This window comes from Pteropus vampyrus, unplaced genomic scaffold (genome assembly GCF_000151845.1).
Source record: "Pteropus vampyrus isolate Shadow unplaced genomic scaffold, Pvam_2.0 Scaffold22, whole genome shotgun sequence".
In the NCBI taxonomy this organism is placed as follows: domain Eukaryota; kingdom Metazoa; phylum Chordata; class Mammalia; order Chiroptera; family Pteropodidae; genus Pteropus; species Pteropus vampyrus.
In genome coordinates this window covers 7,976,627-7,993,921 of record NW_011888803.1, presented here as the reverse complement: position 1 = coordinate 7,993,921, position 17,295 = coordinate 7,976,627, and the positions used below count along the sequence as shown (strand labels likewise).

Sequence of the window (17,295 nt, the reverse complement as noted above, 5' to 3'; positions counted from 1 at the left end):
GTTCATCTTGACCCTGAGTCTGTCATTAAATGTATTTTATGTTCTCAGGTTTAGGTTATCCACGAATTAATTTTAAAAATATCTTCTGGATAACTAATTTTCAAACGATGCTCTAGAAATCCCTGGGTGTTGTGAAGAAGGGTTCAGAAGGGGTGGGGCTGGGTGGCTGGAAGAGAGAAGAAGTGTCTACAGGCCCAGCAGACAGAGTCTTGAGAATCCACCCTCTTATTAGTAGTCCCTAGAGCAACTCCACCTTTATCGGTTTAAGCTTCCACGGAGGATTTCATTGGAAGAAAGGATTGCATGGTTAGAAAAAAGTTTGAAAGTTGTTGCTCCAGATACTCATCCCCCAAACTCATTAGAATAAATGTTAAATCAAATAGAATTAAGAAAAGAGTGCTAAGGCATATTTCCCTGCATGTTAACAGCAATCACTAGTATCTTGGGTACAGCTGGAAAATCATCTATGAACCAACCTCACTGTTCCACAGGGATCCCCAAAGATTATGAAATGTCACCTTTGAAGCTGTCAGAGTGTGTCCTTCTGTTTCACCATTCTGTTGGGATCATTAGTTCTCAGCCTTGACTGTGATTCCAATGATCTTATTAGAATCAACTGGGAATTTTTCAGAACTGTTACTGCTCTTCAAAAGGTTAAACATAGAATTACCTTGTGACTTAGCAGTTCCACTCCAGGATATTCCCAGGAGAAATGAAAACATACGTTCACACAATAACATGTTACAAAAATGTTCATAATAACAGAATTATTCATAGTAGCTAAAAAATGGAAATAATTCAAATGTTTATCAATTTATGAATGCATAAACAAAATGTGATGTATCCACACAATAGGATATTATTCAGCCATAAAAAAGGAACAAAAGAACAAAGTACTGATTCCTGCTACAACATGATGAATCTTGAAAACATTATAGAAAGTAAAAGAAGCCAAGCACAAAAGGTTATATATTATTCCATTTATAGTAAATGTCCAGCATATGCAAATCTATTTGAAAGCGAATGAATAGTCACTCCTGGGGTCAAGACCAACTGGAGTCTTCGCAGAATCCCTGAGTTGAAATGTTTGAATTTTACCACATGTCGTATTACCGTTAAAACTCAGGAGTGGGGTAATCACTTTGCAAATTATGTGGCTCTCTGATCACTATGCTATACAACTGAAACTAGTATATTATTGTAATCCAAGTATTAGTGGAAAAAAAACTCATTGAATTGTACAATGTAAATATAAGCAACTAATTCTCTATTATATTTCAATAAAGACCAAAAAAATTTTTTTAATGAAATAATTTGATAGATTAAAAAAAGAAAAAACAGGAGTGTCTGTCTCAGAACTGGCCACTTTTTCCCCAAATATTTACAAGAAATTTATAATTCACAATCACGTGGAATAGAATTCATTGCTCAGTACACCACATGATGTCTGGCAGGAAGTTTTAGAATAAATCCTTAAACTGCAGTTAAAGCTCCACCATTAAAATTCTCTGGCCCAGTTTAACTACACTATTTTCATGTTGTCATGTCAGTCAAAAATGGTTTCCTCTTTCCTCCCTCTGCATTCCTATAATAGCTATCTTTATTGAATGCTTATTAATTGTTCCCAGGTCAAACAGTTAATAACTGGCAAGTCTAGAATCCAACTGTACTGAGTTGAACAGTGTCTTCTCAAAATTCATGTCCACTGGCACCTCAGACACTCAGTTGAAAATAGTGTCTTTACAGATGTAATCAAGTTGGGATAAGGTCAACTGGATTAGAAAGGGCCCTCAATCCAAAGATTTGTGTCCCTATGAGAAAAAGAGAATTTGGAGGCAGAGACATAGAAGGAAAACAGAAAAAAAGGCCATGTAAAGATGGAGGCAGAGATAGAAGCTATGCTGCCACAGCCAAGGAATGCCGAAGATGGCCAGCAACCACCAGAAGCTAGGAAGAAGCAAGGACAGATTCTTCCCTAGAGCCTTCAGAGGGAGCATGGCCCTGCCAATATTGGAATTCCAGCCTTCAGAACTGTGAGAGAATAAATTTCTGTTTTAAGCCACCCATCTTGTAGTAATTTGTTACAGCAGCCCTACAAATCTATTATACCAGCCCAGATCTGTTAGATGCCAAACGTCCTCATTCTTAACCACTATGATAGGCTGCCTCATGTTTTCAGCACCTAAACTGTATTTTTCACAGTATATTTATCAGATGCCTTGTATTTCATAGTATGAGGTAGATGGTGTGTCTAGAAGTTGAAGTGGGGATAAAAAGGACAGAGAAGAGGTCAAATTACTGCAAGGCGGAGAATGGGCAGGCCTATTTTTTTTTTAAACACACCCAATCTTTATTTTAGTCTGACCCTGTGATTTAGCAGAGAAGAGGAAATAAGTCTGCTTATGAGGGAAGTATGATACACTAGAAAGAAAGCAGGAACTACGCCTGCCATGAACTAGCTCTGTGAAGGCATAGAGCATTCAGATATGGCTGCCTTGACACAGAAAATTTGACTTGGGAACATTTAGACATGGCCTCAAAACAAAATATTAAACTTTCAGCCGTTAATAGTTTCTAAACTCCTTACTCAGTCCTACTCAACTCCTGATCCTCATTCCATAATTCCCACTTCTGACATATAGCAGACACAACTTTTTAGTTGAATAAATAAATAAGAGAATGAATATTGAGGATAGAAGAAGATTGGAGGTGTCAGAAATGAAATGGTAGTCAATGACAGGGAAAAAATCAGATGTATAGTAACATCATGAAAGCAGTCTCAAGAATCAGAGAGGTCTGCCACTAACATTTGATAAGCAAAAGCCATAACAGAAGCAAATGTGGAAAAATATAAACATTTGTTAAATCTTGGTAATGAACATAGGATGTTCGTAATATTATTCTTTATAGTTTGGTGTGGTTGAAATGTTTCATTTAAAAAGAGCAAATATTTAAAAAGGGAAACAAAAGAAAAAATAAACAAATGGGACTACATAAACCTAAAAAGTTTTTGCACAGCCAAGGAAACCATCAAAACGAAAAGACAACCAGCTGAATGAGAGAAGATATTCGCTTATGCTATATCTGATAAGAGATTAATATCCAAAATATATAAAGAACTCATGAAGTTAAACAACAACAAAACAAACAATCCTATTAAAAAATGGGGAGAAGACCTGAACACATATTTCCCCAAAGAGGAAATAAAGATGGCCAATAACACATGGAAAGATGCTCAAGGTCACTAATCATCAGAGAAATGCAAATTAAAACCACAATGAGATATCACCTGACACCTGTCAGAATGGCTTTCATCAATAAATCAAGGAACAAGTGTCAGCGAGGATGTGGAGAAAAGGGAACTGTGATACACTCTCGGTGAGATTGCAAATTGGTACAGCCACTATGGAAAACAGTTTGGAGATTTCTCAAAAAGTTAAAAATGAATTTACCTTTCGACCCAGCAATTGTACTTCAGGGTATTTATCCAAAGAAAACCAAAACAATAATTTGTAAAGATCTACACACCCCTATGTTCATGGCAGCACAATTTACAGTAGCCAAGATATCGAAGCCCATCAACAGACAATTGGATAAAGAAGTTGTGATTCATATATGCAATGGAATATTACTCAGCCATTAAAAAAATGAAATCCTACCATTTGCAAAGATATAGATGGACCTAGAGGTTATTATGCTGAGTGAAATAAGTCAGACAGAGAAAGATAAATACCACACGATTTCACTTATATGTGGAATCTAAGGAACAAAAAGAACAAACTAATCGAAAACAGACTCACAAATATAGAGGACAATCTGGTGACAGTTAGAGGAAAGGGGAGTTCGGGGACTGGGAGGAAGGGGTGAAAGGTTAAAGAAGTACAAATTAGTAGTTGATAGATGGTCACGAGGACGGGGAACACAGCATAGGGAATGCAGTTAGCATTAATGTAATGGCTAGATGTAGAGCCAGAGGCGAGAAAGAGCAATCAGAGGAATCATTTCATAAACTACATAAATGTCTAACCAATGTACTGTATACTTGAAACTAATAATAAAATTTAAAAAAAATAAAATAAAATACCAAAGTTAATTATGAAAAGTAATAATAAAGGTACACACATATGTAATTGAAAACATCAGTTATGAAATAACTACATTTAAAGGGATTTTAAATCAAATCTCTATTTATGACTTAGCTTTGACCTAAGTAATAATACAAATTCATGGGTTTGATGCACATCCCCCAGATCATAACTTTGATCTACATTTGCAATGCATTAAAATAAACATCATTTTAACTTTTAAAAGTTCTTTTTAAAAAGAAAGAACAAAGAACAAAAATAGAACAGCAACATCATAATGGTCTGATTCCCACACATGGATGGGCCAATACTTTGGAGAGAACCTATGAAAAGACAGAAAAATAATCATTTCCTTGGGTTCGATACTCTTGCTCCTGGGAATTTATGCAAGGAAACGATATTCCAAAAGAAAAAGGATGGGAAACATATAGATAAAAAAAAATGGGGACAAATCTAAGAATGAAAAACTGGGGATAATGTACGGTAACCATGGAGGAGTGCTCGCCACTGTTCCCACTCTGGTCACGCCACTCTCCGTCTTTGCTTGGATTGCTGTGGTAGCCTCCGGCTGCTCTCTGTTTCTGCCTTTACACCTAGAGCCTACCTTTTCCTCAGCAACCAAAGTGATCCTCTCAAAAGGAAATAAAATCACTATCCCACTTTTCCTCAAAATGTTCTCACCACCCTCACTGCTACCAGCTGTGCTCTGAGTCACCACGTCCTGGGGCCTGGATTATGGCAATAGCTTCTAACTGGTGCCCCCTCTTCTATCCTCCTTATCACAAGGCGACAGTGAAAGTGCTCCTTCTCAAATCATAAATCGGATCGAATCATCCCTCTGCTCAGAACACTCCAGCAGCTTCCCGTCTGACTCAGAATAAGCCCATATGACTCAGAGTAAAGTCAGAGTAAACTTCTACAGTGGCACACAAGGACCTCACCTTCTTCCCAGTCACACTGGATCCTTTGGCTGTTCTCTCTACTCATATGTTCTTTCTCCATATGACCACATGGCTCATTCCCTCAGTTCTTTTAAGTGTTAACTCAAATCTCTTCTTTTCAGAGAGGTCTTCATTAACCACGCTATTTTAAATTTTACCACTCCAGAAAGCCTCATCTTACTGCCCTGTTTTATATTTTCTCTTAGTATTAATCAGCTTCTAACATAATAAAAAATTTATGTAACATTTTTCAAATGTCTATCTGCCCTGCCCCAATCACACATACAATAGAATTTAAACTCCAGGAGAAAAGAGTTGTACCTATTTTGTCCACAGCTGTTTCCTCATTACCTAGAAGAGTGCCTGGCACTTAGCTGACATTCAATAAGTATTTGCGAGATGAAAGAATTCATGGTTAAGTAAATTGGGTAATACCATGACGATGGAAGATTAAGCAATCAGAAAAAAATATTGCGTATCAACATGGAAAGACACATGACATAATGTTAATGTTAAAAGCAGAATCTCTGTGTTATAATCAAAACTACATTGGCTTTGGCAAAATTTTTCTTTTCTGGTTCTTTCGCTTTCTCGTCCCTAAATGTTAGGGTTCCCAAGTTTGTCTCTGGTTCTCTTGTCATATTTATCTACCGTTGTAGCTTCAAATACCCTCTAGTTTATTTCTAGTTTATTTAGCATGTTGTCCAAACAATGGTTGGGCCCGGGGCTGTTTTGAGCCTCTCACCCACATTACTCATGTCGTCCTCTATACACTTCTAGAATACCATTCTGGGAATAGCTAGCTATCAGTCTCCCCTAATAAAATGAGAGACCTCTTACAGGACAGACGCCTAGAACATATTAGTGAGGACTCAATAAATGTTTGAGTAATACAAGATAATAAATAATAAATTAAGTTCATACTGTGTGCCAAGTACCTCTAAGAACCTTACATTTGATATTTAATTTTCACAGTAGACCTAATGAGGTAGACAGCTTCATGACACAGATTAATAAATAAGGAAATACGTTTATAATAGTAACCAAAAAGTATGCAGATGATAAAATTGGATGTTACAGTGTTGAGATTGTAGGTGGTTTTTCTCTTTCAAATATTTCTTTAGTACTGTAGTTAGGCTGTGGGGCGGGAGGGAGCAGGGTACATGCGCGCGTGCCTGCGTGTGATCAAATAATTAAAAAACTTGAGTGAGCAAACACAGCAACAGGAAATGGTAGGGCAAGGTCTGGGAAAAGGGGAGGAACCCAATGGCACAAATCAGCCAAGACCAGACTGCACCACGGAGCAGTCTGCGAAGGCGGGGAGTGCCCACGGCGCGTAGCCGAGACGGGCTCCACCCACGGAAACGATTCCTTTCCGGGAGGCAACCCGCGGCCACACGCAGAAGACCCGCAGGCTGTGGGCGGAGCCACTCCTGAAAGGCTGCTGCCGGAGACTGGCAGCGATTGGCTGCCGCAGAGTCGGGGCGGGCCCTGCCGACAAGGAAGGCACCTGCGGAGCCTCTCGGAGAAGGAAGGTTCCGGCTGCTGACTGTCGCAGCGGAAGGTCACGGTCCACGGCGCGGTTGGCCCTAGAGGCAGAGCCGGAAGCTGCACAGTTAGACTTCCGAGCCCCCCGTTTCCAGAGGGGCAGCCCTCTTCCGCCCTACCTGCTCCGCCTCCGCTTCTCGCCCCTCATCCGGAGGCCGAAGCTCTCAGTGTAGGCGGGGCGGCGCAGCGCGAGCTCCAGGACCCGGAAGAAGCGCCATCTCCCGCCTCCGCCATGGAGCCCACCGCACTGTCCCTCACCGAGGAAGACCTGACAGAAGTGAAGAAGGACGTGAGTAGCACAGCCTTGCCCAGGCGCCCCGCGGGCTGGGGGAGGGCGGGGGCGAGCTGCAGCCCAGCGGGCGAGGAAAGCGGAAACCCGGAGTCTGAGTCTGAGGAGGAGCCCGCGAGTCGGAGGGACGGACAGGACCACCGCGAGCCCTGCATCCGAGGGGCCTTGGTGGAAGTGATCCCCTGGCGACCTGTTAATCTACGTTTTAAATCACTAGAAGCAGGGCTTGGGATTCTGAAACTTTCATTGGAGCGTCTCTTCGCAGTCTACTTCTTGCCCACTACCCACTTATCCCCTGTTGATTTTACCCTCATGCGCTTTGAGGGACCTACGCGTTTTACGGGATCGACGGCTCAGGTTCATCTTTGAGTCAGATGCCCCCGGTTGCTGGGGAGCAAAGATTGGACCAGATAAAGGATCCCAAGCAATGGAGCATATATGTGAAACTCTTTTGCAAAGGGGGTTGGGGGAAGCTCAACAGCTGAAAGCACAACCTGGAATTCCCCTAGTAAGCAAACGCCCACATATTTAAATTGAGGGGAGGGGGGTGAATAGATGTAGTTCAGAATTAATTTACAAGCAAACGTCAAAAATAATTTTGTAGCTAAATTTTGCTCTTCTGCTTGGATGCTGCCAAAAATCTTAATATTTATTCTTAAAGAATGGCTTTGTTGAGGTATGATTTGTTTCTCTTTTAACTTTGCTTTTAGTTGTTTTGCCGTTTGAGACCTATATGAGTGCCACTAAAATACTTTATATGAATTCAAATTAAAAACAAACTCACCATGAAATGTACCCTGGCTTAACACTACAAAAATCACAAAGTCATCTTTGTGAACTGGACAGAACAACAGCTTTTTAAATGTTTATCTGCTTCAAATCCCTTTTCCCTCCCCTGTAAGGTTTATCACATTGTACTCATAATTACACTTGGTATGACTCATTAGCAGAAAGAAACTGGACACAACTGGGACTTGTGCCTTAGTTTCCTCATTCAGCGGATATTTCTGGAACACTTACTATATGGAGAAGTACTGTTCTTGAGTCTGGAAAAATAAAAAATGAAGATCAGGCCCCTGCTTTACATTCGAGTTGAGATAAGACTAGGACATTGATAACAATGTAGAATGAATGAGTGTTGTCTTATTCAAGATTTCTGCCAGTAAAACCATGAATTTCAGGAGCTGGATTTGCTATGTTCCCACAGTTTACAATATTCCCATTTAGACTTTAGAGCAACCTCTAAGGAAGATAATTGTCATTCCCATTTTACAGCTGATAAAACAGGCAATGAGAGGTACAAGTGGGAGGATATAAAACCTGTACACAAACATATGTGAAGAGCGGCTTCCGGGTCTTTATTTTTTTCTATCAGTTCATTGATATTATCTGTCTCCATGATTTCATTTTATAGCCATATCAGAAATTCATAACCTTGGGGAATCATGGATGAGTTTCAGGAGGTCTGTGAGAAAAAAAAAAATATGTGCACATATTTTTCTAAGAAATTTTCTTCATGATATTTTGAAAATGATTTATAACCTTAGAAAGTTTTCAAATTATCATCCACATATTTGATCTTCCTACTCTCTCAACTGTAGGCACTTATTTCTAAATACCTACTAGAAATCCACTTTATATCTTGTATATTCCTCATATTGTCTAAAATTGAACTTTTTATTCCCCCAAAACTGCTTGCTGGTCCTGCTGTATTCTCTGTGTTGATAAATGGTATACCACAACCCATCCTCCTGGAAACTCCCACTTCTTCACTATACTCTTCCTCTCTCTCTTCCCCATCTATTTGTTTACCTCATCTTTTTGGTTGAATTTAGTTCAGTTTCATTAATATGGATTACATGCTGCTGTGAGGCTGTAGTTGAATCTAACAGTTTAAAAATTGGAAAGTAAGATACAATCCTGGTTTCAGAAGAGCTTGATTTCTTGGAAGGAAGGAAATAGACATAAAAGGATAATTACAAATTATAAAATAAGTGCAATGAATTTTACATTCATCCAAAACACTATCTACTTAGCAGTCTGCTAAGTACAGCATATACAGCGTAAAACAAAACATACCTGGTTCTTGCCTGCTTCAAACATGTAGATCATTAGAGTTGAAAACAAATAAATGTATAATTGCAAATTATGGTACATTCTATGAAGGAGACAAACAGATGTCGAAACAATAATAGGAGCATCTACTTGAGATAGGATGGTTAGGGAAGGTTACATTTGAACTGGTTCCCGAAGGATATAATAGAACTGGGAGAAGAGCATTCTAGGCTGAATAGAATTTGCGAAGGACCTAAAACAGGCAAGACCTTGATGACTTGGGGACATTGGAAGAAGGCAGAGAATGTCCTGAGGTAAAGTTAGGAAGGTGGGCTAGAGCCCTATCATAAAGGGTCTTATAGATGGTAGTAAAATTTTTGGATTTTTTTTCCCAAATGTGATAGGAACTAATTGAATTATGTTATATTTTTAAAAGATCCCTCTGCCTGTTGTATGCACCAAGGAGAACAAAAGTAAAAAGAGAGAAAACCAGTCAGGAGACTCTTAGAATTTATATAGTTGAGAGATGATAGTAATTTGGATCAGGGTGAAAGCAGTAGAAATGGATGAAATAGGAGAATTACAGATGCATTTTTGAAATAGAAATGATAAGACTTTATGATGGATTGAATGTAGAAGTTGAGGAAGAGTGGAATCAGATTAGTAAGTGGAAATGTCGGAACATCAACTAGACCCACAAGTGTGAAAATCAGAAGAGAGATCTGAGCTAGAAATGTAAGTGCAGAATTAAATGAGTTCATCTAGGGAGTTGAGAGCTAGAAGGGAAAAGAGATTATAGGAGAGTTTTAAAAAGAGAAGTTATAGCAATAAAGATGGGAAGAAAGCCAGGAGAGTGTGATATGCATATAGGACAAGAATATTTCAAGGAAGGAATGCTTAACTGTGTCCATGCTGCTGAGAAATAAGGCAAAGACTGAAAAGTATCGGATTTGGCTTTAAGGAGGTCTCTGGTGACTTTGAGAAGAGTAGTGAGACAGAATGAAAATATCTGGGAATGAATTGGATGAGAAGTGGAGACCTAAAATATAGAAGAGTGAAATGTATACACGGAGCACTGCAAGGCAGAGGAAAGGGGTGCCTAACTTAGTCTAAGGAGTTTAAGTAAAGCTTCCTGAAGGAGATGACCACTGTCCTGAATCTTGGATGGCAACTTGTGGTATGAATGGCAACTTGTGGTATGAGAAGAGAAAACAAGACAAAGGTAACAATGTAAAGAAATGTGGAGTGATGAACAACAGTTTTACGTACAACATAAAGGACAGATAGAGGTGGTGATAGAGTACGCTGGAGAGGTAGGTAGAATCCATACTATGAAGCACCCTGTCTGCCATTATCAAATAGCTATTATTTATTGAGCACTTACTGTGTATCAGAGATTGTGTCAAGCCTTCATATGCACTGTCCCATCTAGTTCTCCTAGAGGTCCTCCAAAGTAGTAGTATTTTACCAATAAAGAACTGGAAAATTAGATTAAGTTACTTGCCCTAGTTCTCACAGAAGTATATGGCAGATTTAAGATTTGAACTGAGGTTAGTCTAAGTCCAGAGCCATGCTCTTAACTTTTCTACTTTCTGCCATTATTGAGGAAATTTATCCTTTTAAGTCAGAGGTGGAACACCGTGTTTTAAATTTTTTAAAAATTGACAACATTTCAGTATTAGAGTTTATATAACATTCCAGATTTCCATTTTCTCTTGAAAAATTGCAAGATCTGATGGATGTATAAAGGAGAAATTTGAAGCAGGGGGAGAGAAGTAGGAAGTATAGTTAGGTGTCCATTGCTGAGAGTTTATACAAACATATGATAAGGACCTGAACTAAAGTACTGCTAATGGTAAAGATGAAGTGAATGGGCAGATTAGAGAAATATAAGGGAGTGGCAGGTCTTGGTAAATGGGTGATCATATGTGACAAATGAGTGAAAGAGAGGAAAAGTCAAGGATTAGTTGTTGGTTTATAGCATGATTGGATGGATGGTGGTACTCCCAAATGAGCTGAGAATATCAGAAGAAAAAGGATGGGGGAAGATAAATTTGGTTTTGGACATGTTGAATTTAAGTGCCTTTTGGATGTCTAGATAGAGAAAGTCTCAATCACATACTCAAATTGGGGAATCATTAGCACATAGGTGGTAGAATGACAACAGTTGAGATTTTTCAGGAAGTTCATCTTTTAAATCTAGTCTCTCCATCCCCACAGCTTAATTCATGCACACAATATATCTTATCTATGATATTACAACAATCTTCTGATTGGTCTCCTTTGACCCCAGTTTTTAGTCTCCGCTAGTCATCTGCAAAAGTTTTCATATTGCTTCTTATTTATAAACTTTGGATGAGTCTTCTGGCTACAGAGTAATATGTGTGTTCCTCAACATACCATAAAAATTCTTCCATGCTCCAAACCCAATTTTCCTTCCTAACTGCATTTCTCACCACCCTCTCACATTCAGCATGTGTTCCAACTACCCCAAACTTCTCAGTATTTTTCTACTTTGCACCTTCATGCCTCTAGCAAAAGTGTAGCCTCTGTAAATTTCCCAGGTTCTGGCTGTGCTTCCCCAATACTTGACATAGTCTTTTTTCTTCCTGGGTCACATCACATTGTCTTATAATTATTGGCTTGTATATGATATGTATTCTCTAACTAGACCACATGCCCTTTGCATGCAGAATTGAAGTCTTGTTGATCTTTGCATGCTCAGCACTTGGCATATTAGGTATTTATATATATGAATTGTTTGTTATGTGAATAAATAAATGAATATGGGAGTTCAGTGGACTGAGACCTATAGGAACCCTTCACCTAGCCTACTTTTCTGTCACCATTTGCTAGGGTACTGCTAAGATCTTCCATTGCCTTTTGCTCATTATAAGTGTGAGTCAAATGAGTTGTCATTGTCATATGAGGTGTCATTGTCAAATGAGTTGTCATTGTCATATGAGGTGTCATTGTCACCATCATATAGCATTTACCGATCACTTACTATGTACCAGGCATTTTTCCACAGACCTAGGTCCTCTAGATTAGAACAACCCCTCCTCACAATAGCCAGGTCTTCATTTATAGGTGTGAAAATGAGATCAGAGCAGGGCAGAGCTATGAGGAGTATCTAGACCTACTTTTGTCTACTTGGACCTTCATCTTATTAGCATGCATTTTAGTAGTCCTGAGCCTCCTGACTTCAGCATGTTTCTCCCACCAGTTAATATTCCTAACTAATAATCAGCTATGTGATTTCCTTAGGTATTAAAAAAATAACATTGACATACATTTATGTCTTTTAGGCTTTAGAAAATTTGCGTGTATACCTGTGTGAAAAAATCATAGCTGAGAGACATTTTGATCATCTACGTGCAAAAAAAATACTTAGTAGAGAAGACACTGAAGAAATTTCTTGCCGAACATCAAGTAGAAAAAGAGCTGGAAAATTGTTAGACTACTTACAAGAAAACCCTAAAGGACTAGATACCCTGGTTGAATCTATTCGACGAGAAAAAACACAGAACTTCCTGATACAGAAGATTACAGATGAAGTGCTAAAACTTCGAAATATAAAACTAGAACATCTGAAAGGTAAATATCTTAGGTGTCCGAGAGTTCATTTAAATGTAACAATGCTTTTAAAAGTAAATTGCTAAACAGAAAACCTAGAAATGATCATTTTGCTTTTATTCAAAAAGTTTAATCTTAAGAATTACATTCAATTTGCATTTTAATCTTATATGATGTCATTACATTGGAAAAGTGGAATATCACTCAATATTCTATATTTCATTTAACAATACCATTTATAGAAAATTTATAATAAAGTCCCAGTATATACAGGATTTGTTTCTAAAGTCAGCAGAATGTAAGATTAATTTTTTCAAATGTAACCCCTAGTATATAGGCAGAGTATTTTAATAAGTCTAACTCCGATCGTTTTTCTCCAGTTGATCACAAGACGAAGTAGTTGGCTTATGTTTTTAAGAATCGTGTTGTGTAGATCATACATAACTTTAAACACTAGAATCACACTCAATCTGGCAAGATGAGAGAGGCATGGGAACTGAGATTGATGAAGAAAATAGCAAATTCACCTCTCTTGTTTCACCTTCACCCCAGAGCACACATATTCACTGATTGGAATGCTGCATAGCATTGCCTGCATAATTTAAATCCTCCTCCCACTAAGCCCCTATTTCGCTCTCCATCTCTTTAGAGCACCTAAGTTAAATGTGACTGTAATATAGCTCTGTTCAAGCTGTTCTAGGCGCTGGGGATGCAGAAATGAGTAATTTAGGGTTCTGCCCTTAAGGAATTCATAGTCTATAAGTCCATGCTGGAACACATTAGAAGTTTCCCTTTTTGTGCCATATTTAAGAAAATAGTTTCTATACCATGGGACAGAAATGCTGAATATATTGTGAAGTTGGAAAACTAATGTGAATAAATTACTTATAAATATACTTTATAGACTTTACAAGTTTTACATAAAATGTGTCAACTCAGAGAGTTCTGTGCCTATGGATAGTTAGGGATTGAATATTCGCTGAGTTTAACAGAAGATAAATTGTGTTCATTTTTATTCTTTCTACCCCAAGGATAATTGTTGGCTCAACCCTCTGGATATGGGAAAGTTATTTGATCAGAACAACCACTGTCATTTAAGTAAATTGTTAAGTTGAGAAACAGGACAGTATCCATTTAATGTGAAGAGGACACCTGGGACCTAGTTCTCACTTTCCCATGAAGTAGTCCTGGAATTCTGGGCATGGCTTAACTGTTCTGGGCCTCTGTTTTCTCATCTCTAATAGTGAGAGACTATCCCAGATGACCTCTAAAACCCCTCCACTTCTAATACCCTGCGATTCAAGAATCAGTAATTGACATTAATTAACTCATAGAATTTTAGCGTATGCCATGTTTAAATTTTGTTTTAATTGGGTAATTTTGTGTGTGTGTGTGTGCCAGAATGCTAAAGAATATTAGTTGTGACAGCTACTTCTTTTATGAAAAATTTTAGGGGCTACTTAATTTTTTCCCAGGTCCTTCAGTGGTTAAGTATATAAGTATTCAGATGTGAATTACAGCATGTGATTTAGCTTCCTTGAAACTATTGCCTTATCTAGAAAGTGTAAATAATAGTACACTTCATAGTTGTTGGGAAAAACACATGAAATGTGAAATGGATTATGACAGAATTTATAAATTGCTATTTAAATTTTGCTTGTGTGGTACCTAGCTTGTAATCTTTAAAAAAAAAATAAGATGGGCATGGACTCAATTTTATTTGTTACTTTTTCACTGATATCTGATTAATTTTATCGTAGGGCTGAAATGTAGCAGCTGTGAGCCTTTTCCAGATGGAGCCACAAACAACCTCTCTAGATCAAATTCAGATGAGATTAATTTCTCTGAAAAACTGAGAGCATCCACTGTTATGTACCATCCAGAAGGAGAATCCAGCACAGCCCCCTTTTTTTCTACTGATTCTTCTCTGAATTTGCCTGTTCTAGAAGTAGGCAGAACTGAAAATCCTACCTTTTCTTCCACTACGCTTCCCCGGCCTGGGGACCCTGGGGCTCCTCCTTTGCCACCGGAGCTGCAGTTGGAAGAAGGAACTTGTGGAAACTCTAGTGAGATGTTTCTTCCCTTAAGGTCACGTGCTCTTTCACGGCAATGACAGTTGCAGTTTTTTAAATGACAAAATATGTTTGAAAGGATATGAATCTTTTTATAAAAATTGCTAAACTGACTTAATAACATCTTATACATGTCTTTTAAAATGTAATGTAAGCACACTTTGTAAATAGACTCTTGGAATAAAAGCATACTTTCAGATAGCTGAAGTAACTCATGTCAATCATGTATTTTTCAGTATTTTCTGGGTTTTTTTTCATTTTTGAGGTATTTAGTATTTTCACATTTTTTATGTTTTAAGACTAATTTTAATAGGGAACATTTCTGTGTTTGAGGATAGAGCTGGGAATAATGTTTTTTCTCAGTGCATTTGTGCTAAAAATTTTTAGAATTAAGCTGTTTCTATTTGATAATAAAGCCAGTCACTGATGGGAAAACTGCCAGCGTACTGGAAAAAATCTCTTTCCCACTCAGTTTGGCTTATAGACACTTCCAGAGTCCCCTTCTCATGCAGAGGAACATCGGACGCAGTGTGAGCCCCTAAGATCTCAATTTGCCAAGATATATTTCTTATTAACTTTAATAAATGCTACTTCCTTAAGATTTTCACATTCTTTGCTTTATCATTTTCATTCCTAAAGAAAAATCTTGGCAAAAACTTGTTACTACTTGTCATTTGATGAGATTTTTAAAAATACTTTTGCTGTATTTTTCAGTGTTTTTTTTAATGAAGACCACTATACAAGTTGAATTAACTAGAACAAAATTTTGTATGCTTGTGTATGTGACAATTCTGTTTTTAATACTACTTGGATTAAGAATCCTATTAGCTAGATTTGTCTTTTTGTTACGTAACAAAGTTTGACTAATTGTATGCATTTATAAATTATGTTCTCATGTGTTCATTTAAATTATAATTCTAACTGATATCCATCTATTTCCACTACTTGCAAAAAGCAAAGATGGAAATATGCTATTAACAATAAAAAGTTTTAAATTGTGGTGCTATATTTTGGAAGCTTCAGACTTTCTAATAGGAAGTAAATATCTAAAACATAACTCGTTTTTATAGAAAACATTTCAAGTTGTAAAATCAAGTTGCAATTCTGGATAAACTGGTGAATTTATTGATCACGAAGATGATTGGCATATCAGTTTTAAAAATTTTTTTAAGACTGGATGAATTTTTGTAGTATAAATGTTTTCTAAGGATTATGGAGAAACACGTTTTACCTCCAATGTAGCATATGAAAATAATGACATTACATTTCAAGTGGAAGTAGGGTTTCCATTTCATTAATTAAAATAAAATTTGATATGCAGTTACTTTTTTCTATTTAAATAGGACTTATTCAGAAACAAAGATATTTAGATATGCTGTAGCCCATATATTTATAGTTAATAACATGAAGTTTTCTTTCAGACTGTTGAATAACTACATAGACAATAAAATTAAGGTTTTAACAGACTCAGTCTTTTGAGTTTTCTGAATCTTATAAAATCAGTTATTTTCCTTTAAACACTGAAAAGCAGCCATTGCCAAAAATGTTTAACTTTGAGCGATTGATATGATACAGTGCAATTGGTTACTAGGATGATTAATGCAGCAGTGAAAAAGTTCCTTTTCACAAATAGCATATTATCACATAATATAAAATAATACCTTTGAGCCCATTGTTTTATTGCTTTTTTGGGAAATTAATAGACTTTATTTTTTAAAGCAGCTTTAGGTTTATAGAAAACTCAAGCAGAAAATACTAAGTTCCTGTATATTCCTTCTCCTTTTTCTTATATTAACATCTCACATTCGTGTGGTACATGAGTTAGAATTGACGAATGGGTCTTGATACATTATTATTAACTAAAGTTAATAGTATGGGTAAGTTAATGTTAGGGTTCACTCTGTGTTGTACAGTTCTATAAGTTTTCACAAATGCATAATGTCATGTAAAATATCACACTGAATAATTTCACTGCCCTAAAACTCATGTTCCACTTATTCATCCCTTCCTCTTTCCTCTCCCTTCCTATCCTGGCAACCACTGATCCTTTTATTGTCTCTATAGTTTTGCCTTTCCCAGAATGTCATACAATTGGAATCACACGATATATAGCCTTTTCAGATTGGCTTCATTCACTTAGCAGTATGCATTTAAAGCCCCTCTGTCTTTTCATGATGAGCTCACTTTCAAGAGGTAATTCCATTTTTGGTCAGCATGTCAATCTTAGTACAAGGTCAAACACTGGCTTTAGGCGCAAGCTAGAATAACAGCAGTTTTTTGTTTTGTTTTTTAATTGTTTTGAGTTTTTTGTGTTTACATGGGAGTTTTTGGTTTCTTTTGATAAAGTTTTTTAATTCCTCTGGTTTTTTTGTGATTAGTGATTTTTGTCTGCTGTTTTAAGAAATCTTTGTCCCAATGTCATGATGATAGTCTTTTTTTTCTGGAAACTTAATTGCTTTCATTTCACAATTACCTCTAAGAACCAACACAAAGTAATTTTGCGTGTGGTATATGGTGGAAATCAAGTCTTAACATCTGTCTTTTTTCCTAAGTAATGTGAAAGGGAGCAAGAAGTTTTAGGCTCTGGCCTTATGTTGTGTCACTGGATAAATATGTACACTGTTGACTCTGAGAAAAAGCAAAACAAGAAGCAAATAGATCCATAGTTGTTAAATGTAATCTTAGGAGGGCTTTTTAAAAGAGCTGAATCTAAGCACAAACAATGCACG

General features: G+C 37.2%; 1 protein-coding gene across 2 annotated transcripts; it reads left to right on the top strand.

Annotated features, from left to right (window-relative positions):
- The first annotated feature begins 6,390 nt into the window (after nt 1-6,390).
- Nucleotides 6,391-16,032, top strand: BCL10 (B cell CLL/lymphoma 10). Of its 2 annotated transcripts, none has more exons than XM_011355576.2 (3): nt 6,391-6,863; nt 12,227-12,515; nt 14,255-16,032. In XM_011355576.2, exons 1-3 carry the CDS (start codon nt 6,807-6,809, stop codon nt 14,605-14,607), a joined length of 699 nt encoding a protein of 232 aa, XP_011353878.1. In that variant the 5' UTR covers nt 6,391-6,806; the 3' UTR covers nt 14,608-16,032. The 2 variants fall into 2 exon arrangements, with proteins under 2 accessions (XP_011353878.1, XP_023383832.1); XM_023528064.1 differs by lacking the exon at nt 6,391-6,863 and adding an exon at nt 6,949-7,371.
- The last annotated feature ends 1,263 nt before the right edge of the window (nt 16,033-17,295 follow it).